Genomic DNA, 24,058 nt, shown 5'->3' with positions numbered 1-24,058 from the left:
GGGGAGAAGGAGGAACGCACCCAAAATTAAATTGAGAAAGGGAGCTGCTGCCCTGGGTAAAGGACAGTTATGGGTGTTCTTCTATCACCCTCTTTTCCCTCCAGGATATTTGGGAAGTTTTCCACTGCAGAGGTGATGGAGAAAGATGACTGGGCTTTTTGTCTAGAGGGGAACTGGGAGCATCTTAGCCCGAAAGAGTACCCCACATCCTTCCCTGGGGGCATAGGAGGAGCATGGGGAAATGATCACATCCATGAAAGCAACTTGAATCTTCTTTAACAGTGTAAGGTGGTGAAGTGAAACTAAATGATTGAAACCCCAGAAGGGCAAGACCACCTCCCTATAGGAAGTTTACGGCTTTACTAACCCCCAGCCAATTGAGAGGCTGGATAAGCTCTTTGTGGACAGGGAATATGTCTATTTATTGTTATATTGTACTGTCCCAAGCACTGAGTACAGTGCTTTGCACACACTAAGCTCTCAATAAATACAATTGAGTGACTACGAAGACAAGGCATGAGATGAAGTTTCTCTCAATGTCAGAAGGTAGTGGCTGACCTCTCTTGGAGAATACAAATGCGATAAAGCAAAATATGAGTACACTGAATTTTCCCCCATCTTTACCCCAGAAGAGCATGTTTCATTCCCCGTTACTAATAGTTATATGATCTATTTTTTTATGTGTTTTAAGATCCATCCAAAAAATGATTTTTTTATAACAGGAAAATTACGCTTTGGAAAATCACTTGTCACATGAACATACAGTGAACACCCAAAGAAAGGCAAGCATGGACTTAAAAATTGATCTTTTGGTAAAGCTGAATAGTTAAGAGGTTCTGCAAAATTATAGCACTGTGGAATGATTAAGTATGTAGACTAACTTATAGTAATAGTTGAAACCGTGGTTCCTGTGGGTAAAGGCTTTGTTCCTGATGATATGTAAGCTTGTCATGGGCAGGGACCGTGACTGCCAATTATGATGTATTGTACTCTCTCAAGCATGTAGTACAGTGTTCAATAAGTAGTATTGATTATGTTGTGTTTTTTTGTACTATTTGTTTTCAGAAACCAGGCCTCTGGAGAGTTGAATATTATTAGAGGACAAAGGTTCCCAAAGTATTTCCTATGTCCTTATATAAAGCCATTTGTAACAACCGAAACCTATTTAGATTTTCAACTTCTTAGCCAAGAGCTATTTCATTTATTTTTAAAGTCTGGAAATTGAAGGGAATTTCAAGATAAGTAATGTTTGGACAGTGTTCGTTTGTGTAATTATTTTTATGCCATTATTCATGTGTTTGTATATAGTACAGACATTTTATCTGATGTAATTTGAAAGCCAAAGAAAGTTGCTAGGTATGATGCCTATGGGTGTTTGATGCTGCTACCGCTAAGATCAATTAATCGATTGTATTTGAGTACTTACTGTGTGCAAAGTGCTGTACTAAGCGCTGGAGGGAGTACAGTATAACAGAGTTGGTAAACATGCCCACAGCAAGCTTTCAGTCTAGAAGGGGAGACAGACATTTAATATAAAGAAATAAATTACGAAAAGTGCAGTGAGACAGAGGGAGAGGAATGAAGGGGGCTGGAAGTGGCCCTAAAGTTGTAATTCCGACATCTGTGTCGGGGGCAAATGAAGAGAGACAGATGTTTTGATCCTCTTAAAAGATGAAACATCCTAAAAGGAGGCACCTACTGGAAGTGGCAGCTCTAGGATCTACACCGTCAAACTCTATTTTCAGCAGCTCCCAATAGTGTAGGGCCGCCGCCGGCAGGTATTCAGGAATCTGGTCATTGCCATTTAGAATGCACCAGAGCACCAGGTGTGCTAGATTCTGCACAAACAAAATAATGGAGGGGCAGAAAATTTACCCGCCTTTTCACATGTTATTAAATATAATTGACTTGACTTTCACATGTCTAACGCCAGATGATACACTCGAGTTTGAAATTGCTTCTGTCCTGGGTTTATTTTAGGAGATCATTTTCTGCCAAGTGCTCACCAGTTGAATTTTGTAGCAAGTTGGGTGTTGGATGTTCATTTTAGAATTTAGAAGGTAAAAGATTCCAGTGGTTGGCATAGAAAATGTATCAGAATGAAAATGATTTTTTGATGAAAGCTAAATGAAAGGAGGGAACTCTTCCCAAATTTTTTCAATAGATATTTAATCTAGCTCCTAAGTGATTTTATTTGTCCAATTCATCCCGTTTTCTTCCAGGTTTTATTCATTTTAGCCGTGAGAATTTTAGGTAAATCATTAAAGTGAACACAGTTATATTTCTACTCACTGACATACTCGATCAATAGATCAGTGGTATTTACTGATCACTTACTGTGTGCAGAGCACTATACTTCGCCCTTGGGAAAGTACAAAGAACAACATTGAGAGACTTGATTCCCTGTCCACTAGGAGCTTGGAATGTACAGGGGGAGACAGACATTAAGTCAGATATAGGGGAAATAGTAGAGCATAAGAATCTTCAAATGGTGGGGCTAAGGTGACCATCAAGGTGCATAAGGGATGCACCCGCATTTTAAAGCTCACTTTGTGGAGGTTGATAAACACTGTGCCTGAGTTGGAAATATTCCAAATATCTATATCACTCTTTCTCAAGAGTATATTTTTTACTTTTAGATGCTGACATACCCAGTTAGTTCCCAAGAATGATATTTTCAGCCATCACAATCCTTCCATCTTTGGGGTTAAATTTTGGGATGCATATTTGTTTTGAAAAAAAAAAGTTGAGAGATTCGCTTACCCTGTATGTAAATGAACAAGTTGCTCTTGTTGCTGGGATGACTTTACAAAAGATTAATTATATTTGCAGTAGTTTCCACATTGTTTAGTATGAACAACTTCAGATAAGAGAATTGATGATATTTATTGTGACAGGTGTACACCACGCTCTGTGTTTGGCACCAACAAAGCTTTAAGATAATCAGATCAGACATAGTCCCTGCACAGAGCTCACAGTCTTAGGAAGGGAGACCAGCTATTTTATCTCCATGGACTGTAAAATTGTTGTGGGCAAGGAGTATGAATCCCAACTCTGTTTGCTTTCCCAAGCTTTTAGTACAGTGTTCTCAGTAGATGCCATTGATTTTTACAAATGAGGAATTGGAGGCACAGAGAAGTTGCAACTTGTCCAAGGTCACCCAGCAGGCAAATGGCCAGAGCTGATCTCCTGACTTCCAGGGCCATGGTATTCATTCATTCATTCATTCATTCATTCATTCATTCATTCAATTGTATTTATTGAGTGCTTACTGTGTGCAGAGCACTGTACTAAGCGCTTAGGAATTGCCAGTAGACTATGAATAAATATACATTTTTTATGGCATGTGTTTAGTCAAATCTATTCTCAATACCTCTGAGTGGATAGTTTACTCAGGCTTGCAGGTATTTAAAAAATAAAAATGTATCAATTCATTATTTTTCTCATAGCCCTTTCATTCGTTTCAAACTAATGATTCATTGGGACATTAGTATTATTTTTTAATTTACTTTAAGCTGTATTTTTTTTAATGAGCTTAACTTCCAAGGCTGGAGCCTGTCGACTAGTATTTATTTACATGGCTGAATAGACAAGCGTCTCCAAACTTGCAAATGTATCTCTGTATATGTCTGGATATGTGTGTCTGTGTGTGTGCGTACGCGTTTGCCCGCTGTATCTCACTGAAGTAATGAACTATTTGTAGTACTTCTTCAGCCGGTTTTGTTAAGAATTTTTAACACAATGGCCCAGTAAACTTAAATGTTAACAGAACACAATGATGAATACTAGTAAGTAGCAGACAGTGCTGCCATAAGAACCTTTTGAAGATGACAAAATACAGTTCTGTTGGTCACAGAACCAGTTGGGGAGACTCACTCGAGTCAGGTCTGTGGTCCCTCGACTCCCGAGTCACGTCGGGGATGATGGGGTGGGTGTCCCCACCCACCACTCCCAACTCACTTTCAAACGCCCCCATGTAGGCATATGGAATTTGTTACTTCAGGAAGTTGTGCTGGCATTTGGATTTATAGATAAGTCTCTTTCAGGTTATTATAAGGGTAAAGGTATAATTACCCATTTCTCCCATAGAGAAGCAGCATGGCTCAGTGGAAAGAGGCTTGGGAGTCAGAGGTCACGGGTTCTAATTCCGGCTCCACCACTTACCGGCTGTGTGACTTTGGGCAAGTCACTTAACTTCTCTGGGCCTCAGTTACCTCATCTGTAAAATGGGGATTAAGATTGTGAGCCCCACGTAGGACAACCTGATCACCTTGTATCCCCCCGGCGCTTAGAACAGTGCTTTGCACATAGACTGTGAGCCCACTGTTGGGTAGGGACTGTCTCTATATGTTGCCAGCTTGTACTTCCCAAGCGCTTAGTACAGTGCTCTGCACACAGTAAGCGCTCAATAAATATGATTGATTGATAGTAAGTGCTTAAGAAATACCAACATTATTATTATTATTATTATTATTGTTCTCCTGATCCCCTTCCTACTTATACTCTGAATCTCATGTAGGACAGGGACTGTTTCTGCCCCGCGCTTAAAACAGGGCATGACACATAAGTATTACATAGTAAATACTACCACCACCACCCCCATCATCATCATTTGAAGCAGTAGCAGTGGTAAAAATTTATGAGCATAATTTTAAGGTTGATTTTGTTTGAAGATTATCATTATTTGTTAAGCGCACACTGTGTCCAGCATTGTTCTAAGCAGTGAAGTAATCAGCTGGGACACAGTCCCTGTGCCACTTGGAGCTCACAGTCTAAATAAGGGGAATAGGTTTAAAATTAATCACAGAGAAGGTCCCGCTCAACTTGGACTGCACTTGGGAGTGTATATATGAGTCTGTTTACATTTTCTTCCCCAAAGAGCCAATTCTAAATTCAGCTGATGGGTCAGGGAGCAAGGTCAGCTGGTATGAGGTTCCTCTAAGATGCTTTTCTGTTCTGTTTCTCTGCTGGTGCTAAGGACAGACCTAGAAGGAGAGGGGAGCAGCTGGTCCAGAATAATCATCTCAAGAATTTTGGGTAGCTATTTTCAAAGTCGACTAATAAGACATTTGCCTGAAGTGTTTTGCTGCCACACTGACACAGCAGGCAGAATTTAATATTTCTGCAGTGCAGTGTGCATTATTGATGCTCTAAATATTAAATATAAAGCAATTGTCAGGGATAAGGGACATTTCAATAGAAATATTTTTATATTGTAAAGAAATCAATCGTATTATACACTTACTATCAGTCAGTCATATTTGTTGAGCGCTTACTGTGTGCAGAGCACTGTACTAAGCACTTGAAGTAATACAATTCCTGCAGTACAACAGAATTAGCAGACATATCTTGCTCTCCCTCTCTAGGCTGTGAGCTCGTTATGGGCAGGGAATATGTCTGCTAATTCTGCTAATTCGTTATGCCTGCCCATAACGAGCTCACAGTCTAGAGAGGGAGAGCAAGAAAAGCAAAGTTAGTCTGTTTTTGTGGAGCAGCCTCTTTTGGTTCAACTTAGATTTGGACCATCAGAAGGAGAGCAGGGTTAAAATGAATTTCCCAGGCCCTGTCTTTGAGCGAAATGCAGGTACCAAATTTTGAAAGAGATGAATGAATGCTAATTAGTTTTGCCCCACGTACGGGTACCAGATTTTGAAGGCTGTGAGTGAATGAGTGAATGAATGAATGAATGAGTGAATGAATGAATGGATGAATGAGTGAATGAATGAATGAATGAATGCTAATTACTGTAGCTCCACAGGGTGGCAGTGTTGCGACGTTTTTATGGTGCGGTGAATGATTGACAATCCTTGTGATTAATTCCCTTAAAGTTGATTACTTTTTTGTGATAATCACCAGACCATCTTTTAGATTTGAAAAATAAGAACGAGAAGGGCCACGATAAAGGTAGTAAACCCTAGCCAGTGGTTAAAAGGCAGTTATTAAAAGGGAGCCACTAAGGAAATAGCGAAGACAAGTGGACTTGATTAGCAGTTGTTGGATTCTGGAATCTGAGAACAGGACAAAAAGGAACACATGTCTTTTGTTGTCTACCCAGGAGAAGTAGCGCAAAAGCAATTTAAAAGTGGTCGGAGTTTCAATTAATGCGATGTACTTGGGATTTAGGAGAAGAAAGTCCAGAATTGAAAAATGGTTGAAGCCATTGCATAGTACAGGCATTCTTTTTTAAAATGCCGGGAACTCAGGGACCAACTTGGAGTAAATTGATGTTCCCGTTGTGTGGAGGGGTTTTGGATTGGGTTTCTCCTAAGGAGAAGCCTAAAAAAGTAAGCTTTTTTCAAGAAAATTAGCAATAAGAATCTTAAGATTTTCGATGTTGGGGGTTAGTATATAAATACAAGGAGAAAGGGTAATAACTTGATCTGGGAGGATTACATTTAAAATGACTGTTGATATGTGAAATGGAGACAGTGTTTAAAATGAAAATTCTAATATGTTAATCATAAGTGTGATATTTGTGCCAAGCACTTTACTAAGTGCTGAGTTAGATCAGTCATTGGTATTTGAGTGGTTACTGTGTGCAAACCACTGTACTAAGTGCTTGGGAAAGTACAGTGCAATAGAGTAGATAGACAGAGTGCTTGCCCACAAGGAGCTTTCAGTCATCTACAGATACAGCATAATCAGATCAAATACAGTCCCTGTCCCACACAGGGGGCTCACAGTCTAAGGAGGAGAGAGCAGAACAGTCACTTCGGAAAGTAGTGAAATAATCTTGGAAAATATCATTAAATTATGAAGAAATTTGAGTTGGCGTTTATTCCAAACTCCTTGAATTAAAGGGGGTGGATTTGAGAAATAGTGGGACTATTAAGGGAATTCAATGTTACTAGATACTGTGCTCTTTGAGTCTTTAAATTCCAGTTTCAGGCACTTTGAATTACTCTGTCACACACCATGGTTTAAAAATATTCAATTGAGGGAAGGAGACTTAAAGGTTTAAATAATTTGTTGAGCTATAGTACAGTTAGAAGATAGAAAAACAGGTTGTTATGTTACAGAATTATTATATGCATCATTCTATGGTCTGTAATAAAAAAATTAAAATAATGAGGTATGGACAGTTGAAAATCTTTTTAGTATAGCTTTTTAAAAATGGATGTAGAGATAGTAGGATTGTGCTTATACAAGTTGGGTGATTATGGATCCTGTTTCAGTACAAGGGAATTCAGTATTTTACTTTTCCATTTTGAAACGGAAGGAAAAAATGAGTACCAAAAATGGATAGCCCAACAGATCATAAATCATTGGTGATTTCTAAAACAGCCTTTGCTAAATCTTCCTTTAACTTCTCAACTGCCAGGGAGGCCAAAAGTGTTCCTTCTATAGGCTAACCCCTTCCCTGTCTAGTTCCCTGTAATTCTGTGAGCCTCCTCAGTTAATAATAAAGATCACTTCCTTCCACACCTGAAATAAATTGAACTCATCTTCCCAGAGGGAATGTAACACACAAATGATAGTATTTTATAAGTAACTCGATTTTTAATTAAAATTAAATTGCTAATTCTGACCAGTTTGACGTCAAGTATATCGGGTGGATAGTACGGTGTCATGTGGGAAAGAACACCATCTGAACAGTGGTAGTTACTTGAGGTTTGGTAAGTGGTGTGGTTCTGAAGGGAATATAATTATAGGCCCTTTTTTTTATTTAACTTTCAGTGAGCGGTGAGGATAGTGATGAGGAATACATAACTTGTTAAATATGCATGTAATAGTGAATTGAGAGTTGTTGAGTTCAGAAAAATGACATGAATGTGCAAAGAAAATTGTATTTAGCTAGGGTAAAGCTAATCACATTATTGCTATCCAAGTGTCTGGCTTGTAGGTCTTCATGTTGAATGGAATCTGAAAAAAAATTGCCTAGGGTGTGGCAAACACATTTTTTGGGGAAGGGAATAATGCAAGAGGATCTTCATGTATTAGCTTTAATATAAATATGTAGTTCCAAAAGGGAGTGAAAAAATAAGCTTCTTGGCTTTGTCTTTTGTATGTATACAAAATGGTGATGGTCCTCTCCAAGAATCAACACTGAAGATTCAGCCTACTAATTACCATTGAAAACAATTAAAAATGACTTTAACAAAGAAATGATAATTTGTAAGATGACCTAAAAGTAGATTAGTCCTAACTTCAATTAGTGAAATTTAAAATTAATTGAGAAACAGATTTTCTTATGAAAGCGTGATCTTCCAGGGAATCTCTCTTTAGGGGAAAAAAACCCCACAATTCTGTAAGGAAATTCATCTAGAATGAACCTTCAAATCAGAGGAGCAAAGGGAAAGCACTGGAACCCACATTGTGCGCAGTTTGGTGACAAATTGTAGGTCATTGCTTCTGGGCGATGGCCTGTGAAGGTCTCCCAGAGAGAGACTTGTGCACACAGGCTTGCTAGCTGCGGGAGTTTGTGGCTGCACTAATGGTCAAACTCGTCGAATTAAAATGGCTATCAGAAGAGCTGAGTTCTTGCTCCTCACAAGGTTTCAAGGTATTGGAGTTTTGAAAAGTCAATAAAATCTGGTTATTTTGCTTGCATGTTTATTGGGTGTAAAACAGTGTATAATAAATAAAATAAATAAATGTATAATGTATAATAATAAATAAATAAATGTATAATAAATAAAATGGATAATAATGGCTACAAGCTACTTAGACTTGTCTTCCGTTTTGTCTTTTTAGCCTATAGCACTTTCTACATTGTGGGCTTAATATTATCCATGCAGATACCCTTTGTGGGATTCCAGCCGATCAGAACAAGTGAGCACATGGCAGCAGCAGGTACGAAGAAAAATGTTCGGTTATGTACGTTGAATGCATATTTCAAGTCACCAAAGCTGGTTTTCACCACTCTGTATAATAATTGGTTTTAAAGACTTAAAATGCAAAACAGTTTATAGAGTAGTATCAGTATTGTGACAGTTTCAACTTCAGCAAATGGTGTTCTCATATTTAACATGTAGCCTCCCAAAGTTCTGGAAGGTGGAGGTTGTCTTGTCTTATGTCATCGAGTTGTTTCCTGTCATTGGTCAAATAAAACAGTTTTCCATGCAAAATGGTGGAATTGTAAGTTTATGATATGGGTGTTCCTTCGTATCATTTTATAAGCCTTGCAAAATGCGGATTTATATGGAATCTTTTTTTGTAAAATCTTGCTGTTTGGAAAGATTTAAGCATTTTAGAATGGAGTCTTTACACTATTTACTTTGTGATTTTGTTGGATATAAGCTTGACAGAATCTACACTTCCTTGTATTAATGTTCATGTTATAAATTCTTATTATGTATATTATTAGCTGTTGCTTTCACCATCAATTTTTGTAATTTTTTTTAATCTTTCTGCCTGACCTCATTTTTTACTACTTCACCATCTGGAGTAGGTACTTGAGGAAAACTGTGAAATTTAAATAACCATTCTTGCTTCTGGTGTTAAAAGTTACTTTTGGTGCTCCACATCGAATCCCCCCTCTCCTGAGGCAAAACAAGTCCATTGATTTTTGTCTTGCCGATGTTGCTTTTTGAACTGCATCTCTGGAAACAGATTTAGGGGGAGAATGAGCAATTAAATGTGTGGGAGAGAATTCAGATATTCAAATGACTATTTATGTTGCCCAGCAGCTCCCTGATATCTCCCAAATGGCCCACCTTTGAGCTTTAGAGTAATTTGGGGGACATGCGGATGGAGGGGTTAGGAAAAGGAATAAAGAACAAAGGACTTCTGTCAGTATTTGTCCCCTAATGCGACTGGTCTTAGCAAATCCCATTGCAGCCGACCAAGGAAGGTTTGTTCGACTTCAAAGGGAGTTTTGGGTGAAATATTTTTTAATGAAGTGCATCTTGAGGTGAGCTTCTAGATTCAGGTTCTCTATGAGAAGTCATTTCCAAATGAGCCTCCGAATTTTCTCAGGAAAATGTGACCATTCTTTATAGTTGCATCACTCCAAGAGAGCATATCTTCTCTTTTTATAATTAGGTGTCTTCGCACTGCTGCAGGCTTATGCCTTCCTGCAGTATCTGAGGGACCGGCTAACAAAGCAAGAATTCCAGACCCTCTTCTTTTTGGGGGTATCCCTAGCTGCCGGGGTTGTATTCCTTAGCGTCATCTATTTGACTTACACAGGTAAGTGTTATCAAATGGCAATTAAATCATTTTCCCAGAGTAAAATTTACCTGGAAAATTTTCATTATTTGCATGAATTAATGTCACCGTGAATCATCTAGGCCCAAGCAGAAAGGGAGTTACTTTGGAAAAGTCCTTTACAAAATTAACTGTGTGGGCTGCCCAAACCATGCAAAGCCCTTCTCCCAGCCAGATCTGTGGGTATCTCCCTTAATGGTTAGAAAGTAATTTTTTTTAGAGCTTTATAACCCCTTTAAGTGCTATTTAAAAAAAGCAACAACAACTTTTTCTAGGTTCATTTCACCTTAGGTCAATTCCAGTCTAGTGTATAAATTTAATGATATTAGGGGTCAGCAACTAAGGAAGCAGCGTGGCTTAGTTGAAAGAGCACAGGCTTGGGAGTTAGAGGATGTGGGTTCGAATCCCAGCTCTGCCACTTGTCTGCTGTGTGGCCTTGGGCAAATCACTTAACTTCTCTGTACCTCAGTTACCTCATCTGTAAAATGGGAATTAGGACTGTGAGTTCCATGTGGAACAACCTGATTCCCTTGTATCTACGCCAGGGCTTAGAACAATGCTTGGCACATAGTAAGTGCTTAACAAATACCATAATAATAATTATTATTACTACTAACTTGGGAATTTGTGAGTTTTTAGAATAGCTCTTGTCATTGTATGGCCTCTTTTTGTTATATCTACATCACATTTGCAATAATTCTTGCTTAATTATTGAATCAATCAATCAATCGTATTTATTGAGCGCTTACTATGTGCAGAGCACTGTACTAAGCGCTTGGGAAGTACAAATTGGCAACACATAGAAACAGTCCCTACCCAACAGTGGGCTCACAGTCTAAAAGTCTTCTATTGAAGCTCGCAGACCCTGAGAAGAGATTTTCCAGACGCTTTTTGGCTCCTACAATTGTGCCATACATTCAGTACATAACTTAGGGATGAGCAATTTAAAATGTAGGCAAGTTTTTGGCTTTAAAAAAAGTTGACACTATTTGCTGTCTGAGGAGCTTATTTTGAAAGAAGTTTAGCATTGCTTTGGTGGTCTTAAAATGCTTACATACAAAAAGAATCCTTAATTAAATACATTCAATGGTGAGAACACTTTTATTTTATCAACTCCAGCCAGCCCAAAGAAAATATTTGAATAATCAAGGCAGCCTGTAAACATTGTATACAGTGAACTCTGTTTGTCCCACTGGGTGTGTGGAAAAATGGAAGGTATAAACTCATGGAGAGTGCCCTTCTCAGCACTGAAGAATCCCTCCCTGGGCTAAGTTTATCTCAGCTCTACCCAGTGCCAACATGGGTTAAAAGAGTGTACGGAGCTTCTGATTGTACATGTCGAGGCCATATTTTATTTGACATATTCTACAACATATTTTTAGTAGCAATATTTATTGAGCGCCTACTAAATGCAGTGCACTGTACTAAACATTTAACTACAAAGCAGCAGAAGACACAAGGAGATAACATTCCAGTGGGAGAGTCAGACAGAAATATTCCAAAGCTGTGAAATCAGAATCAATCCAACTAAATATGAATATATGTGCATGTCCTGAGGATGGGATATTAATACACTACCAACAACTCTCCAGCAATCCCACTTTGGGAAACATGCTGTTTTACAGTCCCAGTTAATGGAATTGTATCTAATCTGTCAGTCAGATGCAGTCTGTTTTCATTCTGAATCCCTCCTCAATACTGGCCTCTGGGAACAAGTCAGCTTCCAAAATTTTTCTGTCGCAAACTCTACCGGATTCCAGTCTTCCATTTAGAATTATGAGGGTTCGTGATCATATTATAAAACTATGAAAAGACATCGGTTTTTATTGTTCAATTTATTTGATTGAATCTATCACCCTAAATTGAGTAATGACCGACGTATTCGAATTATAAATATACTTCATAGTGTCCTTTCATCTACTTGTAATTTCTTCTTTGCTGCTCACATAGAAGGTATTTCAAAGAGGAGAAGCAGCGGGACCTAGAAAGAGTACTTGCCTGGGAATCAGCGGATCTGTATTCTTTTGGCCTCAGTAAAATAGAGATTCAATGTCGGCTATCCCTCCCAGCTCTTCATACAGTGCTTGGCACACAGTAGGCACTTAACAAATACCACTGTTACTGTTTCCTATAACTTTTGCAAATTGATTTTTCTTTATGGGTCTTGTGTGAATTTTAATGTATCTCATACCTTAGTATAACTTAGAACCAACGTAATGAAATATATTTTTCCTTTCAAGTCATTTCCAGTGATTTCTCGTTCCCTGAATTTCAGGTTATATTGCACCATGGAGTGGCAGATTTTATTCACTCTGGGACACTGGGTAAGTAAATGCAGGAAAAATGATTAATCAGCATTAATATTAAAATAGTGCTTTTCTTTATTCCAGACTAGTACTATTTTAATGTAACCAAGAGAAAAAGTAGTTGTTGCAACTCATTTTTTGTGAGGGACTAAGCAAATGTAGTTTCTCATTCTTTTAAGCCTTAGATTTTAGAGAGCTAAAATGATGTAGTAGACCATTCTTTCATTCAGTGATGACTGTCACTGTTTTTTGTGTTTTGTCCTTCCTTATAGACACTTCCAAAAGGCTTTAGGTTTGTCAACAGATTATTGACAATTATTCAGGCATTATTTATGTAGTTCCAAAAAATTATATTTTAAAAATATAGTAGTTTATCTTTGTATCTTTTGTTAACATTTTAAAGGGTACATATAGCTAACCATTCAATGAGACGGACAAGTGCAACTAAATTCTAGTTTTTATGTCTTCATTTGGCATCCTGACCATTAGGCGATTACTTGGCCTTTGCCTTATGTTATAGTCTACCTAAATATTTCATGTTTGCAGAGAGAATACGAAAGATCACATGCTAATTTTATGGGGAACTGTATATAAGTATACTGTGACAGCAATAGTCTAATTATAGTAACTAGATTTTATTCAGAAAATGGATTGTGTGGTGGTTCGGTCATGGAAGGTCACAGAATTCATAGGTAAACCATATAACATTATAAATAAAACTAAACTCTCTCATTAGCTGATTGAATAGTCCCAGAAGGATGTAAAGAATAGTGTTTTGTCCTGCACTCACAAAAATTGGACTAACCCATTTGGGCTTAAGTAAATTGGCCAAGGCTGTTTCAAGATGTAGAATCACTTAGGTATCATTATTTAATGCATTCTAATAGCCAGTCATTAAAGCATATTTATAAAACCCGATAATTTTACTTCAGAAGATAATGCAATTTTACCATATCGAAGGGATTCTAATTATTCTTTTTTTTAAAAAAAAAACCTAGATATGCGAAAATACACATCCCAATCATTGCCTCGGTGTCTGAGCATCAACCTACAACTTGGGTGTCCTTCTTCTTTGATCTCCATATTCTTGTGTGCACCTTTCCAGCAGGCCTATGGTTCTGTATCAAAAACATCAATGATGAAAGAGTGTTTGGTAAGAGCTAATATTCTAAAATCATTTCAGTCTCTAATATCTGTTTTTCTTGACTGGGTTTTTCTTTACAAGTCTTTCTCGTGCTGATATTGTATTCTGTAAACCCGTAATTAATTTTAATTTTGACAACAGTCCCTCTTTCCCCTTATTAATAATTTTTGGGGGTTTGTTTATATTACTGTCCAATAAAAGTTGGCATATTAGGTCACATTTTTAATGCTAAAAGTGGGTGGTTTTTTTCTAGTGCATTTATATCTTAATTTATTCTTCAATAGTCTGAATTCTGAATTGATGTACTAGAGACAGTAAAGTAGTTAATTACAGTTAATCCTCCCCGAGTATAGAATTAAACTGTTCACCATTTGGAAATAAACGCTTCTAAGCAATGGGAACACCATTCAATATATTACTGTTTTTGTACTACAGAGATAGCAATTCTTCTTCTCCCTTGGGGAGGGGTTTCGAGAGGGAGGGTGGGAAGAGAAGACAGTTTGCTCAGCCATCGTGGAAGGAGGCCAAGAATATGCCATTTCCCAGGTATTTCATTCAGGCACGATGGAGAGGGTCTAGAAGGCTCACACATGACTTATTTATTTGAAGTACTAAGGTGTAATTATACTTTGTCATATGGCCCAGTGCAGTTTGTCAATTGATAGGCATGTCAGCATTAAGGAGGGATCATTCTCATGAGGTTTTTTTTAATATATATTTTTAGATTTTCAAAGTCCTAAAACTGTAAGCTCATTTGTGGGCAGAGAATGTGTCTGTTTATTGTTATACTGTACTCTCCCAAGCACTTAATAATAATAATAATAATAATGGTAATTGTTAAGCGCTTACTATGTGCAAAGCACTGTTTTAAGCACTGGGGAGGATACAAGGTGATCAGGTTGTCCCACATGGGGCTCACAGTCTTAATCCCCATAGTACAGTGCTCTGCACACAATAAGTGCTTTAATAAATATGATTTACTGACTAAAAATAGTTCTGTTTCCTCTGAGCTTATCCTGTGTGCACATGGACTTGTCTCTTCACAGTTGCTCTCTATGCAATCAGTGCAGTATATTTTGCTGGTGTAATGGTTCGTCTGATGTTGACTTTGACTCCAGTGGTCTGTATGCTGTCCGCAATTGCTTTCTCTAATGTTTTTGAACATTATTTGGGGGATGATATGAAGAGGGAAAACCCACCGGTAGAAGACAGCAGTGATGAGGATGACAAAAGAAGTTCAGGAAGCTTGTACGATAAGGTAGACAAACCTTTTCTATATTCCATAACTATATTTGTATGCTTTCTGCAGGGAAATAAGCAACGTAGTCCTTTCAAAGCTGATTCTGTAGCTCATGAAGATCTTTAAATGAAAGCCCGAATCTTTGTGGCAGCCTCTAGCTTGGGGTAGGAGAAAGTTTCGGAGAACTAATTTGGAGGGAAGTTTATTATAATTGTTGAGCCCTTGAAATAGCTTACAAGTAGTAGCAAATTATATGCCATCACTACTTGAAATGTTCCAACTGCTGAACAATCAAATGAGATCGTAAAAGGTATCGCCGTTAACTCACACAACGTCCCCGGGAGGCAGTTTGAGATGATTTCATGGAACACGCTGGAAAAGGCAGCTAGGTCAAAACAAATTCTCTTAGGCCCTGGCAAGTCAGTAGCAAATCTGGTTGAGTTATGGATTTTGTTTTGTTTTGTTTTACTACCACTTGTGTGTTCAGTTTTTAGTAGGCCATGCTATTTCCCAAAGTAAATAACCATGTCAGGCTATCTTCTCTCATCCCACATCAATCAATCAATCAGTCGTATTTATTGAGCGCTTACTGTATGCAGAGCACTGTACTAAGCGCTTGGGAAGTACAAGTTGGCAACATATAGAGACAGTCCCTACCCAACAGTGGGCTCACGGTCTAAAAGTTCTTCAGAAGTTTTTAATGGGGTTTTCTTTGTTTTTTATGGTGGTTCCTTCACACAGTCCCAAATTCGTGTCAATTTTGACTTGTGCTAGTATCTTTACATTCTTTCAATTAATTTTATGAGGAATAATATTATATTGCTTCTTCAGTATGTGAAACTGAGTTTAGAGGAAAATCCCGCTTGTCTGCTTGCCTAACTCTCACCGTAATTAGTTCCCTCTACCCACTCAGGCCTTTCCACATTCATATAACAAGTAGACAAACCTAGCTGAATGGGTGCAGCCTCTGTGGCCAGATAATTGGACGGGAGGTCTTTCTACACCACCTCTTGAAGATTCCCTCTCTCATAGGAATTTAGAATGGGCTATAGTTATTTGAAGTAGACAGTAAGGATCCGCTTTGTTGACTTATTTTTTTTAAGCGTCCAGTTTGGAAGAATGTTTCTGCCAAAATCCCCCCCCCCCCCCCCCCAATGTAGAAAATAAGAAAAGTACAGCCAATGAGAAAATCTGTGTACTTCAAAATTACCCATTAAGGATTGCCATAATGAGTTGTTTTGTCTTCAGGCAGGTAAAGTGAGGAAACATGTATCTGAACAAGAAAAACCTGAAGAAGGATTGGGTCCCAATATCAAAAGCATTGTCACCATGTTAATGCTTATGCTCTTGATGATGTTTGCAGTCCATTGTACCTGGGTGACGAGCAATGCCTATTCCAGTCCAAGTGTAGTATTGGCCTCTTACAATCATGATGGGTAAGAAAAGACTCCAGGGACCAAAGCATTTTTTTCACCATGTTTTTGCCTCTGTAAACCTTTACTCCTAAAACAACAAAAGAGTCCAGAAAAGAGTGACTATGTTGTTCATGAGTTTACTAGTTGGATTTTATTCCAAGCCTTTTCTGGGGTTTTTGATTTCTTCCCCTCCCGGCCATCTGGTATGTCAGCCTACGCTTGATATGTGCCTCATTGGCCACTTTTTCATTAAAAATAAATACAACCTTGGGAAAATGTAGTAAGATAATCACATTCAGATTATATTATGGGAAAGATAAACTCATTATGGGTGATTGATCACTTGGTCAGAAACATAAATGTACCTGTAGTTTCATAGTCCATTGCGTATTAGGTCCTATTTGAACTTTTAATTGCCAATATAAAATCCACTTTCTAAGTTTCAGGAGAATTTTACTCTCAAAATTCTATGTACAATTTTTTTCTAGGATGATTTAAACTTGTTTCAGTATTCGATAGGAAATTTTCCGAAAACATTAGTATATGCTTAAACTTTGCTGCATCTTTGTCTGAAGAGGTGTTTAATGATGTGATTATTCCAGGACTAGGAATATACTGGACGATTTCAGAGAAGCATACTATTGGCTAAGGCAAAACACAGATGAACATGCCCGGGTGATGTCTTGGTGGGACTACGGGTATCAGATAGCAGGAATGGCTAATCGGACGACTTTGGTGGATAACAATACTTGGAATAATAGTCACATAGCACTGGTAAGGACTTTATGCGGGGGGCATTTTAAGTGATCAGAGATTTGAAATGCATATTTGCCTTTGCTGTAAAACAGAGCCTCTTAAACAGCATTAGAATAGTCATTATTTTTGTCTAGAAGGGAGATAGATGTCTGGGCAAAAACGCACCACGTTATCAAGAACAGGCTCCAGGAAGTCCTTAGTCGGACAACGCAATTAGTTCCTGAAAACTGCATCTGAAGACGAAGCATTGTCAGTTGGAGCCAGGCCTCCCATGGAGGCAATGTAGTAAATGAAGGAATTGATGCCTGAAAAAAGTCAGATATCCCAGTCTTAATAAAAAGTGCCCAGGATTGGCTACCAAATCAACTGCAGGTAAATAATATAGCTACTCTAATGCGTTCATATTCAGGGAGATGTCATGACAGGGTGACTGACCTTTACTTAATCAGAAGCGAAATGGACAATCAGCCTTTCCCTGGTGACTCCATCTCACAGCCAAACCACTCCTGCTCCTGGCCTCTTCTGGTTCACCTCCCGCCTCCGCCTTTTCATTCTTTAAACTCTCTACCCTTTATCTTCCCCTTCCCCTCTTCCCAACCATCCCTCTTAAAATTGCCAGCATTCTGAGCTTGGGCCATAAAGGAGACAAGTATTGTAAAGCTGAAACAGGGCGAACACTTACATTACAAATATAAATGTTATATAAGAGCTGATTGTCATAACTCAAAACTTCCTAGGATGAGGATTTCCTTTAATTCATTCACTCGTATTTATTGAGCGCTTACTGTGTGCAGAGCACTGTACTAAGTGCTTGGGAAGTACAAGTTGGCAACATGTAGAGATGGTCCCTACCCAACAACGGGCTCACAGTCTAGAATGTGGAGACATATCTTAATAGATAAACCGAGATCATTATTTCTGCTGTTCAAATATATCTGTACATCAATGCTGTGGCATATTTATACTTTTTTATATTGAATGTCATAATTATAATGATGAGACCTCCCAACCTGAACTTCCAGGTGTGGTCCAACTATGTATCTTTAAATTGGAACTCTTTGAAGGTGGGTGAGGTGAGAGAAGGAGAATTTTTAAAATGTAGTTTTTAAAATTACCCTGAAAGACTCATTAAGCACATATTCTACTCAGAATCAATTGTCTTGATGTGGCTTGGCAAAAAAAAAAAAAGTAACTCCTCCACTCTTGATTGCCCTGGAAATGTGCAAACCAAAGAAATTTTTAAAATTGAGTCAGAAATTTTTGTTCCTTGTGGCTTTCTGATTTTCAAGTTTTTTTTTGCCAAAGAACTGTGATACTGTAACTATGCATGTGTTCAAATTGGCAGTTCTAAAATGTGTGAAGCTAAGATTGGTCTTAAGAGAATTCTAAAGCTTATCAAATATATTTGATTGATCTAGGTAGGAAAAGCCATGTCTTCTAATGAATCAGCCGCTTATGAGATCATGAGGAGCCTGGATGTAGATTATGTTTTAATTATTTTTGGAGGGGTGATTGGCTATTCCGGTGATGACATCAACAAATTCCTCTGGATGGTGAGAATAGCTGAGGGGGAGCATCCAAAAGATATCCGGGTAAGAAAAACAATTTTAATTCTGGATTTGTAAAGAACATGTCTACAGAGGAAGTGGCTTAATCCCTTCTTATCATTGAATGAGGTGGTTCTGAATGGCAAGCACTTTATCATTAGCCCTGTTTTTAAATTGATAGCCAGTTTTGACTTAGGTGGAGGAAGAAAATGTGAACCTGAAAACTCTGAATTGAATTCTTATATTGATATAATTTCAACACTGTAGTCTCAACCTACAGTAGTATTAAAACTAACCAATATAGTGTGAATCTGAAACAAAGAGTTTATCATTGTAATTTTTTGATGAATTTCAATTTTTATAAAATATTAAATTCTCTTGATAATTTCAAGAGGAAGTGGGAAATACTTAATTTGTTAGCATAGAAAAACTGTCGATTTATTATTTTCAGTTGCGTTCTTTTAGCTTAGGGACAAACTGGGGAAATCTTTCAACGTAGAATCGTATTGCTGTAGTTACTTGTACCTGATTTCAACCCCCCCTTATCACTTGTCTTATTACAAAGTTGTACTTTAAATCTAGGCTAATATTGGAATTCAATGTAGATTAAACTGTTAATAAGGAAGGGGGGAAATGTCGTCATTTTCACCAATATCACTAGCAGCTGATCAGAAAGTAAATTTCAGAGAACTGTATTCAACAAAAAAGTGATAAATCCTTTAAATGCAGGGAGATAGTAATCATTTTAAATCAGAACTTTCTAATTTTATTATCACAGGCCAGCTAATTAAGGTTACTTTATTTTGCTGTATTAATAGAAGAAATTTGTATTACCAGGTCTTCTGTTTCGTGTTCTGTTAGAAAAGAGCCACTGTCAGATTCTTAGAGATGGTTTTCATCTCTTTCATCTAAAATTTAGCACTCTCATGCAGCTGGGTGAAAAAACATGGACCATGGATCTCGTTGAAATTAAAATTGTATGATGGGAAAGGATGAGTGGGAAGACATCACTGTATGAAAAAGGCAGTCATTTGGCAGTGATTCATTGCACATGTCTGGGGCAGGACACCCCAACCTGTAGGGAGCAGATAAACTAAGTATACTACCGCTTTAGGAGAAAGAATTGGGCTGTGGAGAAATGAGAAGGTGCCCAAGTTTAGGCTCAGACTGCATTTCTAACCCTGAAGAAGGAGCCAAGTGGATCAATCAGTGAATGGTATTTATTGAGCACTTACTGTGTGCAGAGCACTGTACTAAGTGCTCGGGAGAGTGCAGTATGGCAGAGTTGGAAGACACATTCCCTGCCCACAACAGGCTTCCTCTTGTGCTCCTCTTGGGAGTCAGAAGAGGGAAGCAAGCATGCTCTAGCTCCTCTGTAACCCAGATCCTGCTTGAATTTTGAGGCTTCAGGAGAGGAGACGCAGGGGAATGCCCTCATTCCCACAGTCCCCAAACCAAAATGATGGCTGTCATTTTTAGTTTACGAGAGGGATCTGTTGGGAGCAGGAATAATAGTGGCGAATGATAAGTTGGGTGCAGCTGGGGCTTTTTTTTAAGTGAGGATAATTGAGAGAAAAGGACATTCATTCTTTCAATCGGCTATTTTGAGCACTTACTGTGTGCAGAGTACTGTACTGTGCGCTTGAAAAGTTCAAGATAGCAATAGAGACAATCCCTGCCCACAATGGGCTCACAGTCAAAGGGGTGAATGGGGGGAGACAGACATCAATACAAGTAAACAGACATCAATATAAATAAATAGAATTATAGATATATGCAAATATACATAAGTACTGTGAGGCGGGAAGTGGGGAAGAGCAAAGGGAGTGGGAGCTGAGGAAAAGTGGGGCTTAGTCTGGGAAGGCCTCTTGGAGGAGATGCACCTTCAGTATGGCTTTGAAGGGGGAAAGATTGATGGGCCAATTTGAGGAGGTAGGGCTTTCCAGGCCAGAGGTAGGACATTCATTCATTCAGTTGTTTTTTTTGAGTGCTTACTGTGTGCAGAGCACTGTACTAAGCACTTGGGAAGTACAAGTTGGCAACATATAGAGACGGTCCCTACCCAACAGCGGGCTCACAGTCTGGAAGGGGGAGACAGACAACAAAACAAAACATATTAGCAAAATAAGTAGAATAAATATGTACAAATAAAATAGAGTAATAAATACGTACAAGCATATATACATATATACAGGTGCTGTGGGGAGGGAAAGGAGGTAAGGCGAGGGGGACAGGGGAGGGGAGGAGGGGGAGAGGAAGGAAGTGGCTCAGTCTGGGAAGGCCTCCTGGAGGAGGTGAGCTCTCAGTAGGGCTTTGAAGGGAGGAAGAGAGCTAGCTTGGAGGATGTGCAGAGGGAGGGTATTCCAGGCCAGGGGGAGGACGTGGGTCGGGGGTCGACAGCGGGATGGGCAAGAACAAGGTACAGTGAGGAGGTTAGCGGCAGAGGAGCGGAGGGTGTGGGCTGGGCTGAAGGAGGAGAGAAGGGAGGTGAGGTAGGAGGGGGCGAGGTGGTGGACAGCCTTGAAGCCGAGGACATGGGCCAGGGGCTGGCGGCGAGACAGAGGAGAGCAAGGCACAATGAGAAGGTTAGCAACAGAGGAGCTGAGTGTGCGAGCTGGGATGTAGAAGGAGAGAAGGGTGAGGTACGGGGGGGAAAGATGATGGAGAGCTTTAAAGCTAATAGTGAGGAGTTTTTGTTTGATATGCAGGTGGATAGGCAACCACTGGAGATTTTTGAGGAGAGGGGTGGCATGCCCTATGTATTTCTGTAGGAAGATAATCTGGGCAGCAGAGTGAAGTATGGACTGAAGTGGGAAGAGACAGGAGATTGGGATGTCAGAAAGAAGGCTGATGCAGTACCCTAGGCGGGATAGGCTGAGTGACTATACTAATGTGGTAGTGGTTTGGATGTAGTGGAAAGGGCAGATCTTAGCGTTGTTGTGAAGGTGAGACATATTAGAGGTAGAGGTAGGTAGACATAGAGGAAGGAAGGGGGAAATAAGTGGACCAGAAATATGAAAAGGGGTTTGGGGAAGTAGGGACAGAAGAAGTACGGGTCAGTTTGTGATGCAAGAATGCAAGGTACATGAAGAGAGGAGTGAGAAGATAAAACAGAAAAAGAGAAGAAAGCTGGTGAGATCTGAACATAGAGAAGAAACTGAAAATTTTAGAGAAATAGTAGAATACTGTGGCTTTTTCAACTGGTCATATTTACTGTGTACAAACCACCCTATTTGGCACTTGGGAGAGGACAATAGAGTTAGTAGACACAATCCCTTCCCTCAAGAAACTTAACTATTAGATAATCATTACCCAATAGTTAGAGGGTTAAATAATGAAAGCATCTTGCCAAGATGTCTGGAAATGTGGGTAGGGAGGGTCATGTCTGACAGCTTTGCCCTGTTACATTCCAGTTACATTATACCTCTAGATAAATGAAAAACTCTTCCCAGTCTAAATCAGTAACCATCACTTGTATTACTGAAACTGTAAAAAATAGTGCATATTTTAAATGTTGCAATTAATAATTGAGAAACAGCATGGCATAGTGGATAGAGTGTGGTGTGGGAGTCCGAGGGTCATGGGTTCTAATCCTGGCTCCATCACTTGTCTGCTGTGTGACCTTGGGCAAGTCAGTTTACATCTCTAGGCCTCAGTTATCGGTAAAATGGGGCTTGAGACTGTGAGCCCCACCTGGGACAGGGACTTTGTCCAACTCAATTTGCCTGTATCTACCCCCAGCACTTAGTACAGTACCTGGCATTTAGTAAGCATTTAACAAATGCCATAGTAATAACTGTTAGTAGTAATACTATCAAAATAAAGCAAGAGGGATCGTTTAGTTTCTTGTTTGTGTTGTCTAATAAATTCACGAAGGTAAGTAGCAGGTCAAGAAATAGCAGATGTATATTTTAGGCACCCATTTCCAGTCTTTTAATCTCTTAATTTCAACACCTGGGCATATTGGAAATGAGGCAGTAGAAAACCATTTATGAGCATATTTTCATAGGTAATCTTTTACAGTGGAAGTAGTTAAAAATGGGTTGACTTTTGAAAGTACTGAATTATGCTGACTTGCGACTTCTTTGTCTTCCTTTTAGGAGAGTGACTACTTCACTCCTCAGGGAGAATTCCGTGTGGATAAGGCAGGCTCACCGACTTTGCTGAACTGCCTCATGTATAAAATGTCCTATTACCGATTTGGAGAAATGCAGGTCAGTGGTATCTGTTTCAGACCCAAATCGGTTTATTCAGAAGTAATCTCTCTTGCCATCAGAGCCCCGTCCACCAGCTGGGGGCAAGACCGCCTACCCACATGTGCATCCTTACCTCTTCCATCCATAGCTTCCCACTGGAGTCAGGCAATCCCATCCGTCCCTCCCTCACATTCCAGCACTAGTTGGGTTGGGGTTCCAGGTTGGGCAGTGGAACAGTCCCAGAGGCTCAGGGTCCCGCCGGGTGAGACAGAATGATTGCTCAGCTCCCATCCAGTGGCAGAGAAGTGCTTTTCCACAGGATAGTTTTCCATGATTGAGCAAGGATTAAGCAGTACCATACCAGTTAGCTTTCTTTCACTGGACCTGACCAGTTCCATGTTATTTTGGGGGTGGTGGTGTTTTTTTAATGGTATTTATCAAGTACTTACTATGTGCCAGGCACTATACTAAGTGCTGGGTAGGTGCAAGGTGGTCAGGTTGGACACAGTCCCTGTCAACGTGGAGCTCGCAGTCTGAGTCCCCGTTTTACAGATGAGGTGACTGAGGCCCAGAGAAGTTATGTGACTTGCCCAAGGTCACATAGCAGACAAGGGGCAGAGCCAGGATTAGAACCCCAGTCCTTCTGACTCCCAAGCCGGTGCTGTATCCACTAGGCAATGCTGCTACCCTGTTGCCTAGGTTGAGGTTATATGGGGGAGTACGGTAACCATCTTCATTTACTACTGCAGTTACTGTCCATTTATGCCACTGCTTTGATTTATGTTGAGCGATGAGTTGAGTTAGGTAAACCCTTTTAGCATTCTTTTATACTGAGATTTCTGTGCTTGGGACTCCTAGATTGTGCCCCTTGGGCTGAACGTGTAGCAATATGTGCACCCTGACTTGTTCTTTTCGGTGCAACAGTCCCCCACCACCCCAATATCTCAGATTGATGCTTTTCCCCTCTCTGAACGAGCTCTTCCTCCTTTTAATACGCGGGTGATGCTTTTTTGGACTCACCCGTGATTTGTGTCTGTCTTTCACCCCCAAGGCTCTCCTCCCCTTTTTATTGATTTCTTATTTGTAAATTTGGGTTCCAACCTAGATTTGCAACTGCCCTGATCCTCTGTGGGGGCACGTGAATTGTCCAGATTATCATAGACATGAGTTTCAGGGAGACCTCCAACCAATCTTGCCTAAGTTTTGGCACCAGGAATCTTGAAGAAGCAAGTCCCTTCGTTTTCCCATTCCTAGCTGGATGCTTAGAGGAGGGAGGTGCATGCGGATATCTGTCAGCTATCATGT

The 24,058-nt window shown here is 39.4% G+C and overlaps 1 protein-coding gene across 1 annotated transcript in view; it reads left to right on the top strand.

Moving 5' to 3' along the window:
* STT3B (STT3 oligosaccharyltransferase complex catalytic subunit B) overlaps positions 1–24,058 on the top strand; it is a 113,177-nt gene that overhangs the window by 83,211 nt on the left and 5,908 nt on the right. The window contains exons 6-14 of the mRNA XM_038760238.1: positions 8,695–8,793; positions 9,985–10,131; positions 12,425–12,473; positions 13,454–13,608; positions 14,646–14,857; positions 16,088–16,275; positions 16,857–17,028; positions 18,429–18,602; positions 22,658–22,771. Of these exons, the coding sequence (XP_038616166.1) occupies positions 8,695–8,793; positions 9,985–10,131; positions 12,425–12,473; positions 13,454–13,608; positions 14,646–14,857; positions 16,088–16,275; positions 16,857–17,028; positions 18,429–18,602; positions 22,658–22,771 (1,310 nt within the window). The remainder of the gene's footprint in view (positions 1–8,694; positions 8,794–9,984; positions 10,132–12,424; positions 12,474–13,453; positions 13,609–14,645; positions 14,858–16,087; positions 16,276–16,856; positions 17,029–18,428; positions 18,603–22,657; positions 22,772–24,058) is intronic.

Source organism: Tachyglossus aculeatus, chromosome 2 (assembly GCF_015852505.1).
Source record: "Tachyglossus aculeatus isolate mTacAcu1 chromosome 2, mTacAcu1.pri, whole genome shotgun sequence".
Lineage (NCBI taxonomy): Eukaryota > Metazoa > Chordata > Mammalia > Monotremata > Tachyglossidae > Tachyglossus > Tachyglossus aculeatus.
This window is presented reverse-complemented; position numbering and strand designations above follow the sequence as displayed.